We start from the raw sequence: 25136 nt of genomic DNA on the forward strand, positions 1-25136 counted from the left end.
TAACTATAATATAAATCTGTAAATTTTATTTAAAAATCATTAATTTTTTGTATAACGCTTGTCAACGCAATTTTTGAGTGCTTTCCCGTGCTTCGTATTTAAAAGAAAATAGATCATTCACATTCATGTTTTAGAAAAAAGAAAAATAAATAAGAATAGAAAATGCAGCTGAATCAGCTGATTGGAACAGACCTAAAGCCAGCGATTAATGCATACATGCATGTACTGCTTTAAATGGCGCCATAACATTTCGCTGGCGAAGGTTCTGTCACTTCTGACACTTCTGTCAGTGTTGCTTATTGTTTACATGTTCTGCAATTGACGCGAGTACAAAACGCTAGGTGTGAATTTATTTTATATGACTATGCAAAGAAATGGGGTTGCATAGATTAATAAATTTATTATGATTGCATTCGGAAATGTAGCGTAAGAAATTCGCGAACGATTGAAATTGTCTAACCTCTATTCTCTCTGTAGTGGCTGAATATCGTGTGTGGAATTGAAGTAAAATGAGCTCGTGCAGCGTGATCACGTCCGATTTTGTGAATTTATCAATCACGAACTCCGGTCAGGAGTCGTGTTGGGTGGAACGCCGATTTCAAAAGGGTATAACCATCAATGAGTTTAAGGTAATTTAAATTTCTTCGCCTGTTTACATACGTGTAGAAATTTACAAGGTGGAATTGTAGGGCAAACTGGAGCTTCTCACTGGTGGTAGTCCGGCTACGATGACTGTGGAAGTTTACGACAAGAATGACAAGCTCGTTTGTAGATTGCAGGAGGGACAGCGGCTCTTGGGATCATATCCGATCGACGATGGGATGAGGATACACGTAAATATGCAGACACAACACGAAAGCTCGTGTCTTACGAGACTGTATCTTTCAAACATCTATACAGCACGAAATTGTGATTGCGAATGAAATGTAAGGAAATTGCAGGTTATCGATAATTTCTCGTGCACCACAGAAGATTTAAATCAGGTGGAGAAGTTCGAGATATCCGAGGAAGAGTATGCTAAAAAGACAGGTGAGACTTTCATATTTAGCTACATCAAGTCAAATGACGAGTGAAATATATATTTTATTTATCGGACAGACACCGTCAAGGCATTCCTGGAAAAGAATAAATTGGGAAAGTACAATGAGGAAGACATGAAGAGAAGGGCAGAAGAGAAGAAACTGGAGGAAGAAGCAGAGGAACGCTTAGCTGGTATGTGCAAAGTTGGAGACCGTTGCGAAGTGTCCGTTCCAAATCAGCCGAAGCGAAGAGCTACAGTCTTATATGTTGGTTGGTAGACTTCTAATACGTTTGCAATTTTTTTTTTTAACTAAAAATACTTTTATTATGTGCATAAATGTGTTATATGTTATTACTAGGAAAAACTGAATTTAAAGAAGGCTGGTGGATCGGTGTTAAATACGATGAGCCTCTTGGTAAAAATGATGGAAGGTAAATATATTTAATTCTATTTAATTACGATTCTTGAATATATAAATATATTTTCTTTTCTTACGCTTGTATTGTCAACAGCGTCGATGGTAAGAGATATTTCGAATGCGCCCCAAAATATGGTGGATTTGTGAAGCCAGTGAACATAAAGGTCGGAGATTTTCCCGAGGAGGACTTCAATCTGGACGAAGAATTGTAAAGCACTATAATTGTCTCGCTGGACACCTTTTTTTTTCGTTAAAAATTTGAAGACTCAAAATAACGCTTTATATAAAATAGTTTTTAAATTAAATAGCTTCACAAAAATTAAAAATTTTGTATTTTTTCACTCTATCGTGTCTGACTGGTAGCCAATGAGATGTGTTTCTTTGGCCTGAAAATATAAGTAATAGAATAGCGCAAGGTTTGAAAAATAATTGCCGAATGACATCAGTAGATGATTGATCAAATTGCAAATGTATATATATAATGTTTCTGCATTATTGTATCATCTTTGTATTGCATAAATGTCATATCAAATACAATGTTGAAACATTCCGAGCTTGCTTAAAGAAATTGGATTAACACTTGGAAATTGTATCCAGCAATCCTGAAGATGTGCATATAGTGCTTTATATCTGCGTTAAAAAAAAAGGCTAAAATCCCGTTGATTTAAAGTTGGGCAATGAACAATATATTATAGTAATGAATCACATAAATTTGGAATGCTTTCCCTTTGTAACATTTTCCCGAAATAACCTGACGAAATATAAACGAAATTGATACACAAATTTATATTATTCATAACGCCTACATATACAGATGCATTATGTAATTTAAAATAATCATTAAAAACAATTCGACTAAAATGCTATTATTTCACATATAACGTTGATTGTAAAATGTTTGTTTACGTGCATGGGCGTCCACAGGAGGAAGCAAGGAGGGGCACTTGCCTTTCCCTGAAATCAAACGAGGATAAAAAAATTCAAAATTGGCTCTCTTATTTTTTTTACAAATAATTGAAATAATAAATATGTTTATAAAATATGAGAGAGCTAAAATACCACACAAGTACACAACGTTTGGACATTTGCTCCTCGCGGTATTTCGTATTAAAAATTTGGATCATGCCCCCCTTTAGAAAAAATCCTGCGGATGCCCTTGTTTACGTGACAAATAAGTATTTACAAAATAAATAATTGGGACAAATCAACAAACTGATGAGAGTTCATATCGCGCGCAGTTGCAGGAAGTTTCTCTCTCAGTTGCAGAACGCGCGCAGATAACCTTTGAGGTTAGGATTTTTATCTGGGAAAATTTATTTATTTATTTTTTTTCTGTCAAGTTGTCCAGATTGCCTCTCGGAGGACTTCGTCTTTTGTATTTTCGGAGTGGCAGGTATCCGTCAAAGCAAGGAGGGAAACTGTTGTTTACGTGCTCCCGACAATTTCTGGAGGAGAACGTAATCGATTTTCGACACACGCTTACGTTCAATTCCCGCTCGTCGATTCCCAGCCGCGATCTCTGTGACCGTTTCATTTTATCGTGCGCCTACGAACCGGTACGTTGTAACGCGAGTAACGCTGTCTTCCGCTAAGCCTAACCTAATCCTAATCTCCTTTATTTATATTGCAGCAAGATTATAATTAAAGGAAGCGATAGCAAATTCTTAATCTAGATTAGTCAGCTATCGATATCTCTCAAAGTACAAAATGATGTAACGATATATCGTTATATTTTGATAGCTGATAGTACAGACTGTCAGTTTCTGTTTTAAGAGGGTAACCTTCTCAAAACAAAACAAAAAAACACATTTGTTTATGTCACAGTAAAATGTAAGCATCGAGACGCGTCCGTATTTATGTTCATATAAGTTCGCATTCGTTTTCCACTCAATTGATGACAAGGGTATCTTACACTCTCTTATAAATATGCAATATAAAAGTAATACTTTGTTTATGTTTTAAGGATTACTCGATACGTTTTCGTTGATCTTTTCAGAAATGCCGGACATAAAAGTTACCCCGCTCGGCGCCGGGCAGGACGTCGGGCGCAGTTGCATCCTCGTCACCATGGGCGGCAAGAACATCATGCTGGACTGCGGAATGCACATGGGATTCAACGACGAGAGACGCTTCCCGGACTTTTCCTACATAGTGCCGGAGGGTCCGGCGACCAATTACATCGACTGCGTCATTATCTCGCATTTTCACTTGGACCACTGCGGCGCCCTTCCGTACTTCACAGAGATGGTAACGTCAGGAATTTTATTTTACGACAACTTTTTGTCGTCACATTTTCCTTGCTCGTCCAGGCACAGAAATGGATTCGATGTTTCTATAGATGTTTCTGCATTTCGACGATCATTTCCGCCTGGGGATTCCTCTTATTGTACATCTCCGTTTTAATTGTTGAAAAACACAGGTAGGCTACACCGGACCGATTTACATGACACATCCGACCAAGGCTATCGCGCCAATCTTGCTCGAGGACATGAGGAAGGTTGCGGTCGAGCGCAAGGGCGAGAGCAACTTCTTCACGTCGCAGATGATAAAGGACTGCATGAAGAAAGTCATCGCCGTTACGCTTCATCAGTCCGTCATGGTCGATCCGGAGTTGGAGATAAAGGCGTACTACGCCGGGCACGTTCTCGGCGCGGCGATGTTTTGGGTTCGCGTGGGATCGCAGTCTATCGTGTACACGGGCGACTACAACATGACGCCGGATCGGCACTTGGGCGCCGCGTGGATAGACAAGTGCAGGCCGGACTTGCTGATCTCGGAGTCGACGTACGCGACGACGATCAGAGATTCGAAGAGGTGCAGGGAAAGAGATTTTCTCAAGAAAGTACGCTGTTTTTCGGCTCGTTACTCATTGATAATCTAATAAATCTCTCTTGAACGGTTTTGAAAAAAAAAAAAAAAAAAAAAAAACGCGTTTTTCTTTTTCAGGTACACGAATGCATCGACAGAGGCGGGAAGGTGTTGATTCCCGTATTCGCCCTCGGCCGCGCCCAAGAACTGTGCATACTCTTGGAAACGTACTGGGAAAGAATGAATCTGAAAGTACCGGTTTATTTCGCGCTTGGTTTAACCGAGAAGGCCAATAATTACTATAAAATGTTTATCACCTGGACCAATCAGAAAATTAAGAAAACGTTCGTACAACGGAATATGTTTGACTTTAAGCACATAAAACCGTTTGATAAAGCGTATATCGATAATCCAGGTGCGATGGTGGTGTTCGCCACGCCGGGCATGTTACACGCCGGTCTCTCCCTCCAGATCTTTAAGAAATGGGCGCCCAACGAGTCCAACATGGTTATCATGCCGGGTTTCTGCGTGCAAGGCACCGTGGGGCACAAGGTCCTGAACGGCTCGCGGAGAATCGAGTTCGAGAATCGGCAGATCGTCGAGGTGAAGATGGCCGTCGAGTACATGTCCTTCTCCGCACACGCCGACGCGAAGGGGATAATGCAGTTGATACAGTATTGTGAGCCGAAGAACGTCATGCTGGTGCACGGGGAGTTCGCCAAGATGGAATATCTGAAGGAGAAGATCAAGCAGGAATTCGGCGTCAGTTGCTACAATCCTGCGAACGGCGAAACTTGCATTATCACGACCACGTCCAAGGTCCCCGTGGACGCTTCCCTGGCGCTGCTGAAAGCCGAAGCGAAGAGATACTCGGCCTTGCCGCCCGACCCGAAGAGGAGGAGGCTGCTTCACAGCGTCCTGATGTTGAGAGAAGACGGTGTTTGTCTTATAGATGCGGATGAGGTAATATCTTCCGTATAATAATTGTTTATTCCTTCTACTTGAAATAACTATTGTTATTCTATCGTGCATTATTATTCTTGTATTTTATCAGGTTGCAAAGGCTGTAGGAATCACGAAACACGTGGTCAGATTCACATCCACCGTGCAAGTAAGAGATCCCGGCCCAGCGCACGCTACTACCTTAAAGCTATTGCAGCCGTTGAAAGAAAGACTGTCTGGATGGACGGTTCAGTTGACGGACGGTTCTATCTCGGTCGAGTCCGTTTTGGTAAAGGTGGAAGGAGATGAGGATGATCAAAAAAGTGTTTACGTTTCATGGACTAATCAGGATGAGGATTTAGGTAGCTATATTCTTGGATTTCTGCAGACGATGCTGAATTAAGGAAACGAAGAAGATTGCTGTCGAACAAGAAAATTTCGACCTGTGATAACTGAAATGTGGTTTGCATTATCGCTATTGAATGAACGATTGTAAATGTAGTTTTTACAATCTTGATATTAATTGAGGTAAAAATATATTTTCCAACAACACATTCTATATCAAACATTGTAGATGAGTGTACAATATTTTTTTATGTTTTGGACGTTTGTATTTACCTGAATAGAATAAGACAACAAATATATAGAACTACAAAACAGCTAAATGTGAAAAATATTGTATCTATCGCATTCTTTTAGTTACCTATACGATGTCTATCTTAAAAAGGAAGTGTATTGCTCAGAAATGTACTGTATATAAATGTAGTAATTGTTTTATACTATGTGTCTAATGAAGCTACTAAATATCTGTAATTTTTGGTTATTCTTCGAGTGAAAAATATCCATTGTCTTTTTTTTTATCACCTGCATCTTAGCAAGTCGCTAAATAGACGTCTAACTCTTCGTTGAAACCGGCGATACTTTGCCTTGGAAAATTACTTCAATTGCTCGTTGTTAAGATGCAGGTAATAGAGGACAAAGTCAATTAGGAAAATTGACTGAAATTGCGGAAATTTAGCTAGCTCTATATACGATATTGTGAAAACAGTTAATAGTTATAGTATCTTGCCATTAAGTGTTATCGTTTGTAAAATAATGTATAGTTTATTGATGATCCAAGATAGGTGATTCAAGGTAATTCAAAATGTAAAAAAAAAAGGTAGTTAGGCCGAAGGTGTTAATAAATTTGATCTGAAAGTGCAACTTTTAGAATAAATTACTTAAACTCGTCTGATAGATGAATCAAACTGTATATCACATTTTATACTTTAGCTGTGTAACATGTATGTACATATATATGTATCAGCATCAATAAATAATGATATTTATTTAAAGGTGTTATCCAAACTGTTAATTGATAAATGAAGTGAATAACTTTTTCGAAATTGCATAATATTTATCATCAAGTAAAACAGTAAACTTTTATTAACTATGAATATGCTTTCTAGATACAAAACGGTAAATAAGTACGCAGTGTACTAAACATACATGCCTCTTACAAAACTCAGTACAATAATCCTATCCTTTTTTTATGCAACCAATCGATTACACAGGTGAACAAAGAACTCTTTTAAGTGTACAATTAAACGTCTAACACAGTATTTTTAATTAAATATTTAATACATGCAAGCAAGTATTTAAAAATCATCTTTAAAGAAGTTCTACTAGAGTAGAATAGCAAAGCTACTCGAATAACAATATGGAACATTTTGGCTTGTCCAATTAATAAACATCTGTTTGAAGCGTAATTAAATGTGAATATAAATAATTGCAAGCATCAAATATTTTTAAATGCCCCTAAAATTGTTTGTTAACTTGAACTTGTTAAATATATTCTTAGATCTGATAATAAAAGTTTCTATGTGAACTATACGCAAATTCAAATTCGTCTCATGTATGCAGTACTTGCTTTCAGTACAATTGTTGGGCGCAATAAATTTCAAATAACATTTGTATATATTGTATAAGACTGGCTCGCGTTCAAAACTCTTGCCTCACTTTCATAATTATTGCACGTAAAACGAATAACAAAATTGAACTTGTATACAATGGGACAACATGAAGATCGCGTTTTTTATAAATTTGGTGTATTTGTGTTCGCTATCGATAACAAAAAATGCGATGCATATTTTATATCATATTATGCATATATATATAGTATATTTATATATATATATAATTTCTGGTCCATGCGTCAATGATAAAAAAAGAAGAAAAAAAGATGTTAAACATTAGTAACAGCGTGACTGTTGGAAATAATATCAGAATCAATATCATACACATAATGTATCATGAAGTCATGGAATCCATTGATTAATTAATTAATTAATTATACAATTTTTCTTGCGTTACAAGAACACATCTCTTAAGTGTTATGTTCCTATAACACTTAAGTCTCATAACAGAATTAAAATTTATAATTGTTACAGTTCATAGATTCTATAAATAATATCGGTAATCCATAATTTGGTAATGCACAATTTTGATAATCTTTACATCGTGTACATAGCTATTTATAATTATAAATTATATAACCATCACATACGCAAGTATTTCAAGATTTTCTTCCATATAATCGCTACGAGTTTAATTATTTATATTTTTCTCCACATAATAAAATATGATATTTTTTTACAATAAACATTATCCGTAATATTTTCACTTTATATTAGTCTTCTGAGTAGCAAAGTATGCCATTTATACCTATATAGCAATGCTGCGTACGCTTTCTTTTTGCATTTGCGCATCCCATCTTTTTAACCACCAGTATTCGCACTGCACTAGCGTAGTTTATTTTTTGAAGTTATTTTTTTCCTGAACCACCCTGAAAGATTACATTAATAGAATGAATAAAGTGTGTTGGCAATTCTTGGTAACATACTAAATTGGTAATATACCAAAATAGATATGAGACAATAGCACATATAAATATCCTACATATGTATTCTTCCGTATGCACGTATAATCGATGATAGATAATAAGTCAAAACAAATATTGTAGATAATAAATTGTAAAATATTGCATATCAATTAAATTTTCCAAAATTTGAATATCTATCTAATAAAACAATCAGGAAGAACAATATGAAATTTGTGGAAGATAGCGCATAACACAATGTAAATTATTAATAAGAAATTATTTATAGTCTACTAAATATTTCTTATTAATAATAAGATATTTCCTGCGCTGTCTTTCATTCTTTTAAATCTAACAGATAAACAAAAATACATGCTTTCTAATCATGCTGCAATCAATTACATCAAAATACATCCATCTAAAATCAATTATCTTAAATTAAAAAGAAACTTACACAATAATAATAATAACCACAACAACAACACGTTGTGTTGTTGTTACTGTGTTAAGTAAATAAATAAAAAAAATTCATTACCTTATATTAAAAAGCAATTACAAAAGATATAGAACAATAAGTAAATGATAGAAAGTCTAATCTACACATTTTATGCTATATAAAAAGCAGCCTACAAACAACATATATACACAATACTTATAATAGCACACTTGACGGGTAACTAATAAAAGAAGCAAAAAACAAGATTAATCGAAAAATTATAAAAATACGGTAGCCTCTATATTATCTACATCGATTAAATCTGACATTTTTAGATTAACATATATACGTATTCGACACTGTCATCGTCATTGTTAGTAGCATTCCACAGATTCTGATTAGTTTTTTCATTTATCAAGAGATATATTGCGATTAAGCGACGAAAAATATTTCAATTAGAAAACAACATATGAAACATACATGTATAAAACACTAAGAAAGGCGAACATTTATTGTAGCCTTTGATGCTATCGCATCGTTATATTAATACTTTAAGCTTGTAAAATTTATAAAAAAAAAAAATGAAATAATGAATGATGTATGAGAACAATAAAATCATGTTAAATATCGTTATAAAAAAATTATTAATTACAGTTTAACCAGTTGAATAAACATCATTTTTCTCGCGCAGTGTACCCTTTACCCCAGTGTTTGTGCTGATAAAAATTTCCTTGTGTATCTATATGCATTTTTGTTGGATCTCTATACCATGTACATTCGTCATTATTTTTCTAAATCTACATATATTCCTCTGTACACTAATCAATATAGTCTTATAATGTTTACTCTTTTGCAGAAGCAAGGCGTATCAACTATATACCTTGTTCAAAAATTAATATATACATTATGTACGTATAATGGATTTAACCGCCAGTTTCGTAAGTTTCATAATCGGCAGGAGTTAAAGATGGGAATAGAAATTATTTTTCTAGCCATATCGTGCCGAGAAATACACAAGATGCAAAATATTCGTAAAAATATATAGTCACAAAACAAAATATAAAGCCAACAATAGCCACTGTGCATGTTTTTGGAACATATCCAAATATAATGTGAATATATTATAAAATTTTACAATTAGCTAATAATACTATGTAGGAAATATAAAATATCGTGGGAATTATTCTCACGATATTTTATATAGTTCTAACATTCGTATGTATTTACAAGATTAGATCATAATTGTATTTTGTAAATAGGAAAAATTCAAATAAAAAAACTAATTATAATTAGTTATAATTATAAGTAATTACATTGTATTGAATTTTCATCTTAGAATATATACAAACATGATAACACTTTTCACACCAACATCAAACATCGAAAAAGGTTTGCTCTAAGTATATGTTCCAAGTAGTAATAGTCCAACAGTACTATTAATATGGCCTACATTTACGATGTGACATATTTTAAATAAAGTTTTATATGTATCATGTAAATTTGTTCTATCATGTTTTTTTTTATTTTTCAAAAAATAATGTACTTTTCAATATATATTTCTACTTCATTTGCGTACTTTTTAGAATATTTATGATTTATGAAATCGTCTGATTGTATTAGTCAATTATTTCTTATATAATTACTTACATAAAAAAAACTAATTTATAAAGTTCGTACGATTCTGAATGTGACATTTTCTCACTAAATGACAATTAAAAAAATACGTATTCTCTACCAATAACTAGTACACCAGTATGATTAACGATAACGATTAGCCTATTCCAAATTATCGGAAATATTTCTTGCTGCATTTTATGAGATAAAAGAAAAAAAAATAATATGCAAATACAAAAATTGAAAATAGTGCATTTATATAAATACAAATGTAAAAGTTTAAGTTGCCACAACAGAATGTGTGTGATGAGAAACTAATTGTCGATAAAATAAATTATACATGATAAGACTTGACACATGAATTGCTAGCGGTAGTTCTACTAATTAGAATTTTCCGAAAGGCTAGGAGGAAACATTTCAGTATCTCATCTTTAGATTTGCATACCTGCGAATCTGCGCCGTTTTGCCATGGTTTTCTTAGTGGACTGTCGAAACAATCAAAACAGTTAAATTGTTATTGATTACAGAGAGCAAGCATTTGAACAACAAAGCTATTTCTTTTTCTTATGAATCATACAACTGCGGTAACCTGTCGTTGTTTTGAGTATCGACATTATATATGTCGAAACTTTATAACGAACAAACACTGGGACAAAGATTATTGGTACAAACAAGATTTCCAATTTGGCTTACCACCAAAGATTTAAGAAAGACAGGAATGGCCCATCAGTTAAAACTTAACTCCTATACGACTTACAAACTTAACATTATCATTTTACAATTAGAAATTATGTTTTCGTCGCTTAAAATATAAAAAAGTTGTGTCAAACTAAACACTTCTGCCATAGTATTACGAATTTTAGAATGCTAGAGGTTTTAGATATATGTATATAAAAAAATGCTGCAAATATATATGATCGTTAATATGTTTTGTTTTTATGTTGTCATGTTTATAGCGACTGTAATGTCTAATTAATTGTAAAATAAAAGTACTATTTTTTAAGGAATGACGAAAGAATGATAATATTTTTGTATGAAGCGAGAAATTTAATTCTCGTATACTTGGACAAAATGCTAAAATAGCATAGCACTAGTATGTCCATAAAAATATGAATCTCACATATTCTGCAAGTTTGTCTGTGTGCAGTAAATGGAGATATACATATAAAAGTAGATTTACAACGTGTATTATTCTATAACGCGGTATGTCTATATATGAAAAGATCTATACAAATGCAAAGATCAATCTTCATCTAATTTTATGATTACTGTACTATATCACATGCCACTTAAATGTACGGACGCGTAGTTTCACCTTCTCACCGATAGTCACAATAATAAAGAAATATATGTTGGAGTATACAAAATCATTTTCTACACCATAAAGTACTGCTTCAAGATACAAACTACCAAAAATATATAATATTACTTTAATAACAGCAAAGAAATAATAACGAAGGACTCAGTTTTATCACAAAGAATATCTGTCAAAATTGAAAAGTATACGCATTTTGCATTAAAAAAAACGCGTTAGAAAATGTTTACGATAAAAAATATATTTTTTGAAATTTTATATTTCACCGCGCTGTTCCATTAATTTTTTTTCACTCCTATCACGTATTCCTATCTTATTTAAACATATTCAGTATCAAGAGATAAACACATAAGCGTTATTCATGTCATAATTAATATATATTTAGATATTAATTAGACAGATAAAATACAAAATATATACTTTAAAATTAAAATAGATCTTTAATACTAAAACATTTTATATTCATTAAAACAATACATATCATTTTCAAAAATATTGTGAAAGATGTACGCTAAAAAAGTTATATATGAAGGAATCTGTAATATTCTTTGTAATATTGAGTCCTAACAAATACGTCTCACATTTCAATAATCAACTGAAGTGCACCTATTACAGTAATCGAGCCAGTAACACTTTTTTCTTTTTCAGACTTGTAAGTTTACCTTCCTCTTTTTCTTGTGTTTTTTATGTTGCTGGCCAATCATTGGGTTCCAATTAGCCTGTGTGTTGTGATCTGTCATATGACAAGATTTGGAGGAGTATTTTGTAGTAAGGGAGTTGTTCTCAATTTCTTGTTCAGACTGACTGACCAAATTGACAGGTTTCGTAATGGAACAGTTTGCAAACTCCGTATTCTTGAGCAGAGTATTTTCTAACGCAGTTATCAGAGCCTGAGACGCTATAGGACGCTGCATTCCAGATATATTATTATCTGACTGGCTTAAAGGAATCAATTATGGAAACGGCAATTTCTCGAGTCGCGATCGTTCGTCCATATAATAATATGAATATGATGATCCGGTAAAAATTTGCCAAATTGCCGTTCCAATAAATTATCTAATAATCTTGTAATCTTGAAACACAGTAATCAAATTACTAATACAGATATATAATTGAAATGTATTTGAATATTTTTCAAATAAGAAGAGAGCTATTTTTATTACGCGAGAACAATATACTCTTTCCTAAATAATATACTTCAGAAATATTAGCAAATTATTATATTTGATAAAAGGCTGCAGTATGTAACGTAAAAGTTGCAGCTTGGAATATAATTCACTCTGATGATGATTATATTAAATATTTTATTAAATTTAAACATGTGTGACATCTACAGATAACATCATTCAAACAAATTTACAATTGAGCAATACATTATGATTTCGCATAACTGTATTCCAAGATTTTCGATAATTGATAAATTAACCTTATGTTGCTTTCAATAATTATATATATGTATTATAGAATATAATAATACATTATATATAATTATACGTAGTAATACATTATATATAATAATTATACATAATGTAATTTTACACACAACTTTTTAGAAAATTATTTCATTTAAAAATTATTTCATCTATTGTTATGTAACATATAAAAGATAAATTTTTTTGTAATATATAGATGTTATAAAAATCAATATAACTCAATATGAGTTCTAATATAAATTACAAGAATTAGTTTAAAATAAATTTAAATTTCTTTTTTAATCTACAATTAGTGCAAAATTTAAAATAAATTTGTTATCACATCTTTTTTTGTTTAAATATTCAAGTTATATCAAAATTTAAAATACACTTATATGTATATCAAGATACAATTTACCGTGTTTTCGTCAAGAGTTTTATCAATTTTGTAACAACATCTATATGAGTGTGCGCGATTGCTTGAGTTCATTCAGTTAATACATATACAAAAGAATAATAAATCACAATCAGGCGGTTATTGATTAGTAATTACTGGCAGATCTTTCATGATTAGTAAAGTATCATATCATATTGGCAGATCTCTCATGACTAGTATATAAGTGTTTTGCAGCATTGTACATTGTCTAATGCTTTCATCATACAGAACTTCTTGTTATAAATATAACAAAAGCTATGAAGTACTTCCAATAGAGAAGGCACACCGTACAGATAAGAGCTAAATCCTTATTAATAGATACTAACCTCGGATTGAAGAGAATCCGATGTGGGTGGACCGTTTAATATAGATTGCTCTGAACTGCTACAGCCGCCACAAATTTCATTCTGGAAACAATATAGTAATACGTTAAGTAGATTTACTTAATTCTACATATGTATCGCTGTAAAAAAAATAATATACTAGAAAAAATACCTTGAGTTGGGACACTTCTTGTTGAAGTTGCGTGACAAGATTTTTCTCGTATACTAAACTCGCCTCACTAGTTTCAACAAGAGAACGCAATTTCGTAACTTCGGCGTCCAATGTCGCCCTCTTATTACATTCTACTTCTAATTCCTGCGACAATCGGGCCTTCTCCTGAAACAACCAATAACAAAAAACGGGTTACGCATTGAAAATTATCTGATTTGATATTTTAATAGCATCGATATTCTTTATCACATACTAATATATTTCAATATAGAATTAATAAGAAAATAAATATATGAAATAATTAATAAGAAAAATGTAATACAGTATCAGCGGTGAGAATCTACCTCTTGTAATTGTTCTAAAGTAACAAACTTGTTGCCATCTAGTTCTCCAGATGCGACAGCTTTCTGCGCGGATTTAAGTAATATTGCACTACAATCGTACTCTCCTGCACGAGCTTCCAACTCTTTCGCCCTCTGTTTAGACTAGAAAAAAGAATCGTAGCATGAGACGGAATAAATATATCTGAACATTTCATTTTTCTTGTGTCTTTTTTCCTCTCCTAGATCTTTATAACTATTATATATTTATTTTTTTCCTTTTCTTGAGCCTTGCTTTTACATTTCTCTCTAACATCCTAACCTGTGTTACTATCTTTTCTATTCTGCTATTCCATTCGACATTTTTCCCTTCCTATTCGCTACATATATTTGTCCCCTCCTTAGAAAAGAAATAGCAATGGAAGCAAAATTCCAGAACAGTGAGTTGTGTCTTTAGTAGAGTCGAGAGGATTAAGATAAAAAGAGCAAAAAATAGAGACTGTGTCAAAAAGGTATAAATATAGTAGCGAACGATAGCGTGGAACGTTTAAATAAAATAATTTTTGTGTATAAACAAGGTGTTACTTTTGTTGTGTAGTGATATTATTGGTATGCACAAAATAGTTATATATTGAAAATTGTAACTCTGAGGGGATCAACAAATATACCAACCAATAATTTAATTTGGAAAATCTGTTTATAGAAAAAAGATTTCTATAAATTTCTATAACCCTTACCTCTTCACTTGAGATTAATTTGGCTTGCATATCATTAAGTTCTACTCTAAGGTTCGCCACTTCATTCTCCTTCTGCCGAAGTTGCGACTGCCACCTTGTTTCTTCGGATTCTATATAACTTTGTAATTTATTAAGCATACCTTCCTAAAAAAACAAATATTTAAATAAAAGAATGATATCTTTGTATTTCATTAAAATATTATGAAATATAATGAAATACTCACCGTATCGTAGATAATTTGTTTGTAATGTGAAACCATGCCTTGCAGGTTTTTGTTCTGTCTCTCCAAATCTGGATTTGTCTGATCTGTGTTTTTCTGTTTTAATTCACTTAGAACAGTACATATTTTATCTTCAAAAGATTTGAGCCATTGTTCGTGTGTCTTCTCGGAGACTTTGATCTCTGGAAATATCCTCTGAAGAAAGGCTTTAGTTGTTTCTTCTTGCTCCTCCTTAATTTTTTGTGTTACTTCCTGATTAAATAAAAAAATATTATTAAAAATACATTATATACAAAATATTATTAGAAAATATTGGATTTTTTGATATTAATAAATAATTAAATATTTAGTCAATATTCAGTAAGCATAGTTAATGTTTAATAATCGTAATTAAAATGAAGAATAATAATAACAATGTAATTAAATCCTAATATATTACAATATGATACATTATATGCTATTAGTTTATCATCAAGTTTTGTGCCATTTAGCTAATATATGCTATTAATTTATCATTAAGTTTGTGCTATTTAGCTAATATGTGCTATTAGTTTATCGTTAAAATTGTGCTATTTAGCTAATAATATCATAACGCTCTGTGTAAAAGCAATCGACCCATAGTCGATAGATTGCGGACTTAATCTCGTCAATCCTTATCTCACGTATATTTTTATAAGAGAATAATTGGGAAATTAAAGATTGCCAGCGAAGAAATATGAAATGACAACGATAACTAGTTTCGAGAATCCATATTTCAATATTAGCTGATCATATTAATTAAGAATTGTAGCAAAGCTTACTGTAACGCTCTTTTCATCATTGGATTTGGCACGCGACTCAGCAGCAGAAAGAGCTTCCATTACTTTCCAGTTCTTTGTGCGTAGCTCCTACAGAAAAAACAGAAAAATAGAGAGAAATAAATTTTCTACATACACATTATTATATCATTATAATGTTTATAGAATAGTATATATAAAAAATCAGAATATATTGATTTGTATGAGAAAAGAAATTTGTAACGAAAGCAGTAAAAATGTATTAATGTTATACAGAAAAAATAGCAATTAGATTCAGATAAATATACTTCATCAAATAAAAAAATATTTACTACACAAAGAACTTACATTATTTTTAGATTTTTGGACCTCCAAAGCTTCTTCTAATTGTCTAATACAATATTGGTGTTTGTTCGCATCACTTTCTAATACGTGTAACCGTTCATTTATCTTATTAAACTCCTCTTCCTTGTGCGTTAACTCGATTTTTAATTTTTCTAGTAAAGCTTTCTCCTCTCTAAATTTTCAAGAATAAATATTTCACAAAAATTAATCAAGTAAAACGTAGCAATACTCAACGGAGAGATTGTCACAATATGTTACGTTAAAAATTAAGCATTGCGTTAAATACAAAAAATTTATATAGTTATACATGTAAATATACATACGAATTGGCATGTTGAGGTTCAGCAGTGGCTAATACTACATCCGTATGGATTTTGTTCTCGTGCTGTTGTTGAAGCTCTCTTTGTTTCTCCAAAGCACTCGCAAGCTGTACAAATGTAAGACATATTTTCTTTAATTCTTAAAAATCCCATTGTATATTTAATATCTCATATTTTAACATTAATAATTTTTTATATCACGCAACATACAATCGTTAGAAAACTTCGAGGACTGAAGATGACTAAATAAGTACCTCAGTACGCAGTCTATCATTTTCTTCCTGCAGTTTTATAATTCGAAACTGCTCCTCTCCCGTCTTCTTCTCATTACTCTGCAGTCTATTTAATTCGGTTTGCAAAGCTTTAAACTCACTCGTTCTTTCATTGGACTTCCTAAGCTGGTCATGAGCCATAACCAATTCCATCTGTGAGTTCGCCAATTTTTCCTGCATTGCAAATATCTGATTTTGATACTTGTTCGTGTCGTTCTTCGCTTCTTTCAAATTGCATTCCGTCTTTTCAAAATCGATGTTCAGAATATCCAATTTCTTTTGTACAGAATTCAATTCGGATTCCATACGCGTAACTTGCAGGCCGGATTGCTGCAAATCGTTTTGCACGGAATAAAATTTGTCCTGCGATCTCTTCAGCTCGTCCTCTTTGTTACTCAATGCGTTTTTCAAGGCTATAATTTCGGCCGCTTCCGATTTAGCTTCATTCATCGTGGCTGACAGCTCTGACTTCAATTTCATTAATTCCGTTTGAGTCTTGCTAAGTTCTAGCTTCAAGGTAGGCGTTTCGTTGGCTTCGTTTTTCGCGTGATTCAATTCCGCCTGCAGCGAGTTCACTTGCTTCTGCAGTTCCTGCTCGTGACGATGGGCGCTTTTCAATCTATGATCTAAATCGGCGTGCGCACGATGAGATTCCTAGAGATTATCAAGAAAAGACTCAATATATTGATTGTAAAGTGGCTAATGAGTATTTCTACCATTGTAAATTAACTTTAAATCTCTCAATTCAACTTACTCTCTATCTTTTTTCTAATTTTTCGAACTAGAAGAGGATAGAAATTAAGCTAAACCGAGATTAAACTTAATCTACGCTGATAGAAATGAACGTAAGAGCTTACTTAAGAGTATCAACAAGGGATCATGATTCTCACCTCGAGTTGCCTAGCAACATCTTGCAGTCGATCGTTTGCCTCCTTGAAATGCTGTAATTGTCCTTCCGAGTGCATCAATTGGCCTTGCATTATTCCCAATTGCTGACGTAACATCTCTATCTCCGCGGTGCTGCTCTCGCAGGTCGCTTGCAGCTCATTCTGCAGCTCCTGCATCTCCACGTGTTTCTGGGCCAATTGCGATTTCAATGCGTTCTCATTGTCGCGCATCTGAGCAAACTGCACTTCCATTTGCTTCCGCTGCGCCATCAACTCCTGCTGCAAGTGGCCCTGAGTCTGTCCCTGATCCTCTTGTAATTTGTGAATAATAGTCGCGTCCTCGTTCACTTTGGTCTGCAGTTGTTCGATCTGCCTAGCGAAGCCTTGCTTCTCCGCGACGTGGCTCTCCAAAATGTGCTGCATTCGGGTGTGCAACGTTTGAGTCTCCGTGATCTTGGCGTTCAACGATTCCTCGAGTTGTCGAATGCTCGCTAACAGTCTAGATCTGTCCATATTAAATTCAGCTCGCAACTCTTTCAACTTGTTCTGGAAGGCCACGCTTGCCTCATGCTCGTCGGTCAATGCTTTCTCTTTTTCCGCCAATTGTTTTTTCAGCTTAATAACGGGGTCAGCGCGACCTTCCGTCCACTCTGAATGCTCCAACGGATTGTCTTGCTGTTTATTCAAGAGCTGATTTGTAAGGATCTGTATTTCAGATCGACTAAGCTCTGCCTTTTGAACACATAGCATCAGTAATTCAACATTAATAGCATCCCCATCTGAAAAAAAAAAATTATGTTAAAAATATCAGAAGTATTGAAATTAAACGTTGAAATTTTTTATTTAAAAAATTTGCATACTTTGCGATAAAAACCTCATATATTTATTTATTATTATTACTATTATTAAAACTGATAAAGTTACTAAATTCTTGAAATATTAATTAATATAAAAACATATATACACACTTTTAATGTAATTTTTATGTTTATGTTCACATTAACTAAAATAATCCTTACAGATTATTACTATTGTTTCAATACAATAGAAATAAAATAAGGATTTGAAATCACTGCTCGTATTGCAGGGCTACCGGTACTAAGTGCACGGACATTGACCTTTGTATGTGTGTATGTATGTGTGTGGAGGGGGAAGTGATCCTACCTCAACCACATTCCAAAGCACTTCAAAGGAATTTGCCTGACTTTGCTTTGGTCAGATGCTTCACATAACTTATACGAACTTTATTAGACATTTAAAAAAATTTAAATTATAATATTTACAATATAATTTATTTTTAGAAAAAATTATATTCTATATAAATATTATATATTATCGACCAACTTTCTTATATGCGATATAATCACAATTTCATTATCATGTAACTGTATTGAAGTCTGTCAATTCATTTAAATAGACTAATATATTTACAGTATATTTAAAAAAAAAAAATAAAACATATAATATATATCATTATTAAATCTCTTAGCATAAGCTGTAAAAATAAAAACTGACAGATCGCAGTACAAAGAGAAATGAGGTCGTATTTCCAATCAATTAAATTGCAGGCTATAGAATGTCATAACAGGTTAGAAATATATTGATTTGCTCTCTGTAAGAACCACATGCAGATTTGTATCATCTTCAAGCGCTAGAGACTCGTGCTCTTGTCATTTATTCGATCGAATCACAAATAAGTAAATTATATCTTTCTACAAACAATGACATACCGATTTGGGATAAAATGTCATTCTTTTTTTTCGTCTTTTTGGGTTCCTTGTTTGGTAACTGTTGAACTACCTCCTTGACGACTTCCTTCACTTCCTTAATTGAGATTTCCTTCAGCTCCTTTACTTCCCTCGAAACTTCCTTCATAGCGTCTTTATTGGCAGATGAGGCATTAGTATAAGTAACAGTGTCCTGTTTCTCATCCTTAGCATTCTCGTCTCTCTTCTTCGCAGCATCCTTATTATTTTTCTTCGATTTGGTTGGAGTATCCTTTGGCGACTTGTTGACTTTCTCCATCGTCTCAATTTGGTTAATCTGCTGAAGATTCTCCCTCTATTATGTACGCAGTAGACACGTATTATATGATATTATTAGACACATTGTTATAGCATTAAAATAAAAAAAGATGGAATTTTTTTTCATAAAAGTTAGTATCTACGTTAATTATAATGACGATATGAAAATCATATTGTCAATGTCTAAACATTAATCTTTATTTGCGCAATTGTTAATGTATCATAAATCCAATCATATGATTCCTGTTAGTCGAGAACTTTTGATAAATGTTTAATAAATATGTACATTCTTTCATGCACTTTCATAATTTTCCCAGATGATAGAAATGAAAGAAATCAAGCAGCGGAAAAAAAAATAAATAGCGTAATGGCAGATATGATAACAATTTCTTAAAATTTTTTAAAAACAATTTTAATCAATATTTTAAATTTAAAAAGAAGTTGATATAATATCATACTTTTATCTACTAAATAAAAAAATATATAAAGTAGAAAGGGCAATGTGCAGGAAATATGCAAGTGGTGCAAGACATTCTGCAAATGACAATCACTCACACTTTGACTCCGTACGAGTTCAAGGTCATCCTTTGGATGAATAAGGTCAAAATGGTTAACCTCTGCCAAGGGAGGTTGTGAGGGATTTAATTCAGCCACAATGATTGATGGCTCGTCTTTATTTACGAGAATTGGTTTTATTTTTTCAAGTTTTCCTTTCTTCTTATTGCCTTTGTTACTCTCCTAAGAGTTTAATGCAGATGTATAATGTTCCCATGTTATTTGTGCTCGAGAAGGCAATGTCAAGAAAAATTAAGCAGCATGCTCGAAAATCCATTACATTATATAATAACGGGCACATATATAACTTACTATATTATAATATTTCATGTTTTACATAATAATGTAGTGTAATGTGAATAATTTCAAGTTATTTTAATATCTATAAAAAATAATATAATAATTAATAATAAATTGTTAGCAATCTAAGTCGCTTTTCACCTTATACTTGTTCTGTCCTCTTGTTGAGCACATAAACCTAGAATTTATAAATTTACGTCGCTGTTAATGCTTCTACAATACTCCTTTTATAAAGATTAAATTTTAAAACGATTTTAAAAGAAATTTTTTTTTAAATATTGTTTTACACATAATTAAAATTTGCTGAAGATTTGTAGCGAATATCCAATTTTTCCAAATTTCGTAAAATTTTTCGCGTCTCTTTGTGTCTTTTGTAATCTGGCTGATAAGGTAGTCAAGACTCAAGCAATATCATTTAAAATGCTGCTGCATATGTATGACGAAGTTATTTTTAGAAAATAATCTTGAACTTTCAGAGTTACTTATCAATGGAACACGTATGCAAGAAATAATCAAGTAGCAACTTGGATTCAATCAACTTCACATTCTTAATGGACGTACAATATTTGTTTAATATTTCTATCCGCATGTGTGTGTAATACTAATTTCCAAATAATAATGTATTCTCATTTATAAAACCAATAACCTTTTGTCCTCATGTAATTTGATATAATTTCTTAGAAATATTTAATCTTTCTATAACTTACCAAGGCATCATTTGTACATCACATAAAATTGTTAAGGTGTAATAAATTCCGATTTTCATTAAAAAGCAATACTACAAAAGATAAAAGATAGTAAGCCTGCTACAAAGATATTTTACAAGACAAAAATTACTTGTAAATTGTGGTTAAAGATAATTAACAAATGAAAGCAGCGATCAAAGAGCGACTTCAGCATGTGAAATATTGGAATTGACATCTGTTTTACCAAATTACAATTTTCTCCGAAAAAATAGTGGAGCAGTCAAGTGAAATTTATATAAATCTCAGCGCACGTCTTCGCACGTTTTCATATAAATCATCATGAATGAGAAACAAAAATCATTAATATACATCTTCGGAAATATATTTCCAATACAAGGATTTATGTGCCGTAAGTTATTTAGTGTAATGCCCATTATTATATAACGCATATAAAGTAAGATCATATAATTTACGAGTGCTGAAAAGTTATTAAAAAAAGAACTTTCGTAAAAGTCATGTATATGAATGTAATATGCAATATGAAAATTTGGTTATAATTTATCTATTGTATATACTCTCATACACTATTCTATTACATATAGTATAGAAAATATATCCAGAAAAGAATTATTATTGTTAGGAAAAGAATTTTGGAAATAACTATGTTGAAGTGTTAAAAATAAATGTCAACAACTGCGACAATTCTGTCTTCATGCCTCGTAAATTATATGACAATAGAATAAAAGTAGAATAAAAAAAAAAATAGGATGCTCCTGTTCATAAATCTCTTTTCATTGCTGGGTAGATGTAACGATATGCCGTATTGTGCGTCACTTTTATCAGGTTACTGTATTTCATGCATGAAAATATAAAACGTTCACAAATCTTAAATACTACAAACGTAGCTTCATGTACAGCTCCTATTTCTATTTTAAACATTAAACAAGCAAAATCATAATTATAGCGCGTTCGTGTGAATGTGTAACATGAAAAGCGCGTAAATATTAATCGAATTGAAGGTGCACGATCGCGCGCTTCTCTTGTTTCACGCTAGAAAATTGCCAAGCGTTATCGCTTTCTTCTTTTGTCTCATCCTTCTATTATATTATTATTTGAAGATTGACAATTGCAGTCCATTGACAATAGAGACGCTCGACTGACTTTTTTTCTAGCCCCCTTTTTTCTAACAGTTAAATAAATAAAGATACATATACATCTATCCAGTAATCAAAGTCGCATGCTCTTCCTTTAGGTATTAAATCGAGGGAATTTACAATCCGGCATTATACACCATGCTCAATTCTCATGGAATAATTACAGACTTTTTAATGAATAACGAGAATAAATTAATAAATTATATAACTTTACCTGTACTGGAGGCTCGGGGGGCAATATTTGGGGAGTATCTTCAAATTGAACATGCTCCGATCTTTCATCCTTATCATCTTTCTCCTCTTTCTTCTCTTTCACCTTCTTTCCTGCCTTATTCTTGTGCTTTTTTTCTTTATTTTTTTCCTTTTTGTCTGTAAATAGAATAACAAAACATTTGTTAATAGACACTATATGTATACAAAGTATAGTTTTCTTACAATTAGTTCAACTCTTAATATTTCATTAACTTATTCTATAATCATTTTGTAAATATATTGATTACACACACAGTGTTTTTGTTTTTTTTCTACTTATGCATGTGTGTGTGTATGTGTGTGTGTGTGTGTGTGTGTGTTAAACATTTCAAATTTACATTCTATGCCAAATGATTTTGTACACATAACGATTGTATTACAGATAACATTGCAGGTCAAAGTGACTCGTCAAAAGTGAAAGATTGACTTTACGAGATCGCACAAATAAATTGACATACTTGACAACAGGTCGTCAGGAAGCTTCCTCTGTTCGGCGATTGCTTCTTCATAAGATTTCTCTTTTATGCCAAACAACGAAAACAAGGCAATGCACACAGCTGAGATGACAACAATGCCGGCAAACACTAGTACCGTATGAAGATCCATCTTTGGTTGTTTTATCTGTAAGAGAATTATTATTCTAAGCGTCAGTGTATCGATATAAATTAGAATCGTCGATCATCAGTTATAATAATGTATAGTAATGTAGGATGTAAAAAAAATTTCTTTCACGTTGCTCCTCGCTCTGATAAAGTGGATTTTTCAGGAAACGTTGGCATTTATCAATGGATCAAAATACGATGAAAATCCGTAAATCTCTTAGCATTATTAAATTTCTTAGCACTTTCACAATATTGTCAATATCTGTATCAATGTCAATTCAGATACATAGCTGTTTGCCCTTTGAATCTACCGAGAGCCTTCTACATGACTCCACATGAATCATCAGGAGATAAAGAATCCTATCCGTACAGATTTACGGGGAAAAAAGTTATCTTTCGCTTGGCTACGCTAAGTAAGATATAATATAGGCAAGTCAATTCTATCTGAACGGGATTTTTCGAGGAAAATTCCGAAGTCGCGAACGATTAATGATATTAATCTCAAGTTGAATTTTTTTTCCTCTCAGCGGAAAACAAAGAGGAGATCGGTCTGCGAGGACGCTGGAGAATTTGTCCTTGAGGCATCCCAGTGGGACATCCCAGATAACGGTGGGACGGTATGTGTATACGTGTGCAGGCCGCGGCGAAAGCGGGGGTGAAACAAGGAGAGGAATCACGGTGAACGGCCGCGGAGTGCGGAGTAAAATCGGGGCTGCGCGATATCGCCGCGGCCGGGATTTCGGCAGGACGACGGCATATGGGATTATATACGGGGGGCCGCGGCGGGTCATCGACACATCACCGGGGATTGACCGGCGAATTCGGTGCGTCGTCGGCACGTTTAACGGTGTTACGCCGCGACCGGCACGCCGTTTACCCACCGTGCGCTCGCTCGCTCGCTCTCTCTCTCTTCCCCCGGCGCGAGAGAGATTTCGCACGCGCGCCGACGCGCGACCACTTACCGAGGGTGGTGTTTATATCTCCGTGGACCTCCGTAGACCCGCTGCGGTGCTGCGACGTACGCGTGTAAGGGTCGGTCCAGGTCGGTCGATGAGATCGTCGCGGCTCGACGTGCTCCTCGCTGCGGACGGCACGGCCAGAGTGTGTCGTCGCGTAGTAGGACGAGAGACGGCCAGAGTGGATAGAGGGAGCGAGAGAGTGAGAGAGAGAGAGAGAGAGAGATGGCGAGAGCGCGACTCGGAGCAGCAGCAGGAATTACACACGCGCGCGCGGCTCGATTCCCCGAAGTACTATGGCGGCCGGACGTGGAGCGAGCTGTACTAGGCGCCGCAAGCCACGCCTATCGGCCGCCGGTGCCTCCGATTGGCGCGCGGCCTCTGCCACGTATGCAGGACGGAGTACGGACGACGGCCGCCCGGCCGCCGCGGCCGGCGACCGCGCGCAACGGCGCCGTCGGCGCCGCGCCGATCGCCCTCCGCCGCTCGTCTGCTAGGACGATCGACGAGAGTCCCGCGAATTCGCCTGCGATTACCTTCGCGCGATCGTATATCGGCACGACGACGACGACGACGACGACGACGACGACGACGACGACGGCCGGACTGGCGATTACCGATGATTACGATCGACGAGTTCAATTTAAGCGGGCGAACGCCGTTTGTGCGCGAATGTCGCCGACGTCGCGCACCACGTCCGCAAGGCGCAAGTGCGCGTCGGCAAGTATCCATACGATGATGGCCAACCTCGTGAGCGCGAAAGCGCGGTTACCCTGGGTTACCCTTCGCCGGCGCCGGTTGGCAATTCAACGGTCGATCAATTGAGTTTCGCGGACGAGCGGATCTCGCGGATACGCGCGCTGATTAAAATTGTCCACAATAGATAACCAAATGCGCATATGTTTATTATTAATTCAATAAAATATATATTTTGACATGGCTGAATTTTCATTGGAATAAAATATTACAGATCAA

The 25136-nt window shown here is 34.1% G+C and overlaps 3 protein-coding genes and 1 long non-coding RNA gene across 16 annotated transcripts; 3 read left to right on the forward strand and 1 right to left on the reverse strand.

Moving 5' to 3' along the window:
- Nucleotides 1–208: 208 nt before the first annotated feature.
- On the forward strand, nucleotides 209–2146 carry LOC105455810 (tubulin-folding cofactor B). The gene is made up of 7 exons (XM_011699421.1): nucleotides 209–341; nucleotides 478–629; nucleotides 690–833; nucleotides 942–1029; nucleotides 1099–1290; nucleotides 1380–1452; nucleotides 1534–2146. The coding sequence occupies exons 2-7, from the start codon at nucleotides 510–512 to the stop codon at nucleotides 1649–1651; spliced, it is 735 nt and encodes a 244-aa protein (XP_011697723.1). The 5' UTR covers nucleotides 209–341; nucleotides 478–509; the 3' UTR covers nucleotides 1652–2146.
- A 135-nt stretch (nucleotides 2147–2281) lies between these two features.
- LOC105455811 (integrator complex subunit 11) lies at nucleotides 2282–6392 on the forward strand. Of its 3 annotated transcripts, none has more exons than XM_011699423.1 (6): nucleotides 2282–2995; nucleotides 3070–3342; nucleotides 3436–3686; nucleotides 3859–4281; nucleotides 4386–5210; nucleotides 5302–6392. In XM_011699423.1, the coding sequence occupies exons 3-6, from the start codon at nucleotides 3438–3440 to the stop codon at nucleotides 5590–5592; spliced, it is 1788 nt and encodes a 595-aa protein (XP_011697725.1). In that variant the 5' UTR covers nucleotides 2282–2995; nucleotides 3070–3342; nucleotides 3436–3437; the 3' UTR covers nucleotides 5593–6392. The 3 variants fall into 3 exon arrangements, with proteins under 3 accessions (XP_011697725.1, XP_011697726.1, XP_011697724.1); XM_011699424.1 differs by having other exon boundaries at nucleotides 3070–3269; XM_011699422.1 differs by lacking the exon at nucleotides 3070–3342.
- Nucleotides 6393–6584: 192 nt separating this feature from the next.
- LOC105455814 (ribosome-binding protein 1-like) lies at nucleotides 6585–24485 on the reverse strand. Of its 11 annotated transcripts, none has more exons than XM_011699426.1 (17): nucleotides 23336–23489; nucleotides 23062–23224; nucleotides 22566–22720; nucleotides 20212–20394; nucleotides 19363–19693; nucleotides 17636–18411; nucleotides 16728–17399; nucleotides 16477–16580; nucleotides 16157–16325; nucleotides 15833–15919; nucleotides 15036–15284; nucleotides 14812–14955; nucleotides 14099–14239; nucleotides 13755–13919; nucleotides 13586–13666; nucleotides 12074–12319; nucleotides 6585–8013 (listed from the first exon to the last, which is right to left on the reverse strand). In XM_011699426.1, the coding sequence occupies exons 2-17, from the start codon at nucleotides 23207–23209 to the stop codon at nucleotides 7993–7995; spliced, it is 3672 nt and encodes a 1223-aa protein (XP_011697728.1). In that variant the 5' UTR covers nucleotides 23210–23224; nucleotides 23336–23489; the 3' UTR covers nucleotides 6585–7992. The 11 variants fall into 11 exon arrangements, with proteins under 11 accessions (XP_011697728.1, XP_011697732.1, XP_011697731.1 ...); XM_011699429.1 differs by lacking the exon at nucleotides 23336–23489 and adding an exon at nucleotides 24168–24485 and having other exon boundaries at nucleotides 6589–8013; nucleotides 19363–19675; XM_011699428.1 differs by lacking the exon at nucleotides 23336–23489 and adding an exon at nucleotides 24168–24485 and having other exon boundaries at nucleotides 6589–8013; nucleotides 19363–19678.
- On the forward strand, nucleotides 23370–23593 carry LOC105455813. The gene is made up of 2 exons (XR_975162.1): nucleotides 23370–23413; nucleotides 23488–23593. It is a non-coding gene; the product is annotated as an uncharacterized LOC105455813 (long non-coding RNA).
- Nucleotides 24486–25136: the final 651 nt, after the last annotated feature.

The sequence above is a fragment of the Wasmannia auropunctata genome, unplaced genomic scaffold (genome assembly GCF_000956235.1).
Source record: "Wasmannia auropunctata unplaced genomic scaffold, wasmannia.A_1.0 LD335844.1, whole genome shotgun sequence".
Classification (NCBI taxonomy): domain Eukaryota; kingdom Metazoa; phylum Arthropoda; class Insecta; order Hymenoptera; family Formicidae; genus Wasmannia; species Wasmannia auropunctata.

What these genes read in the sequence shown, in the direction of transcription:
- LOC105455810 (XM_011699421.1), top strand. Translation starts at nt 510, where the DNA reads ATGAGCTCGTGCAGCGTGATCACGTCCGATTTTGTGAATTTATCAATC. An exon ending in TAACCATCAATGAGTTTAAG is followed by an intron (nt 630 to 689) that starts GTAATTTAAATT and finishes GTGGAATTGTAG; the next exon opens with GGCAAACTGGAGCTTCTCAC. An exon ending in AGAGTATGCTAAAAAGACAG is followed by an intron (nt 1,030 to 1,098) that starts GTGAGACTTTCA and finishes TTTATCGGACAG; the next exon opens with ACACCGTCAAGGCATTCCTG.
- LOC105455811 (XM_011699423.1), top strand. Translation starts at nt 3,438, where the DNA reads ATGCCGGACATAAAAGTTACCCCGCTCGGCGCCGGGCAGGACGTCGGG. An exon ending in TTCCGTACTTCACAGAGATG is followed by an intron (nt 3,687 to 3,858) that starts GTAACGTCAGGA and finishes TGAAAAACACAG; the next exon opens with GTAGGCTACACCGGACCGAT. An exon ending in AAAGAGATTTTCTCAAGAAA is followed by an intron (nt 4,282 to 4,385) that starts GTACGCTGTTTT and finishes TTTCTTTTTCAG; the next exon opens with GTACACGAATGCATCGACAG.
- LOC105455814 (XM_011699426.1), bottom strand. Translation starts at nt 23,209, where the DNA reads ATGGATCTTCATACGGTACTAGTGTTTGCCGGCATTGTTGTCATCTCA. An exon ending in TCCTGACGACCTGTTGTCAA is followed by an intron (nt 22,721 to 23,061) that starts GTATGTCAATTT and finishes TTCTATTTACAG; the next exon opens with ACAAAAAGGAAAAAAATAAA. An exon ending in TCCAAAAATCTAAAAATAAT is followed by an intron (nt 15,920 to 16,156) that starts GTAAGTTCTTTG and finishes TTTTTTCTGTAG; the next exon opens with GAGCTACGCACAAAGAACTG.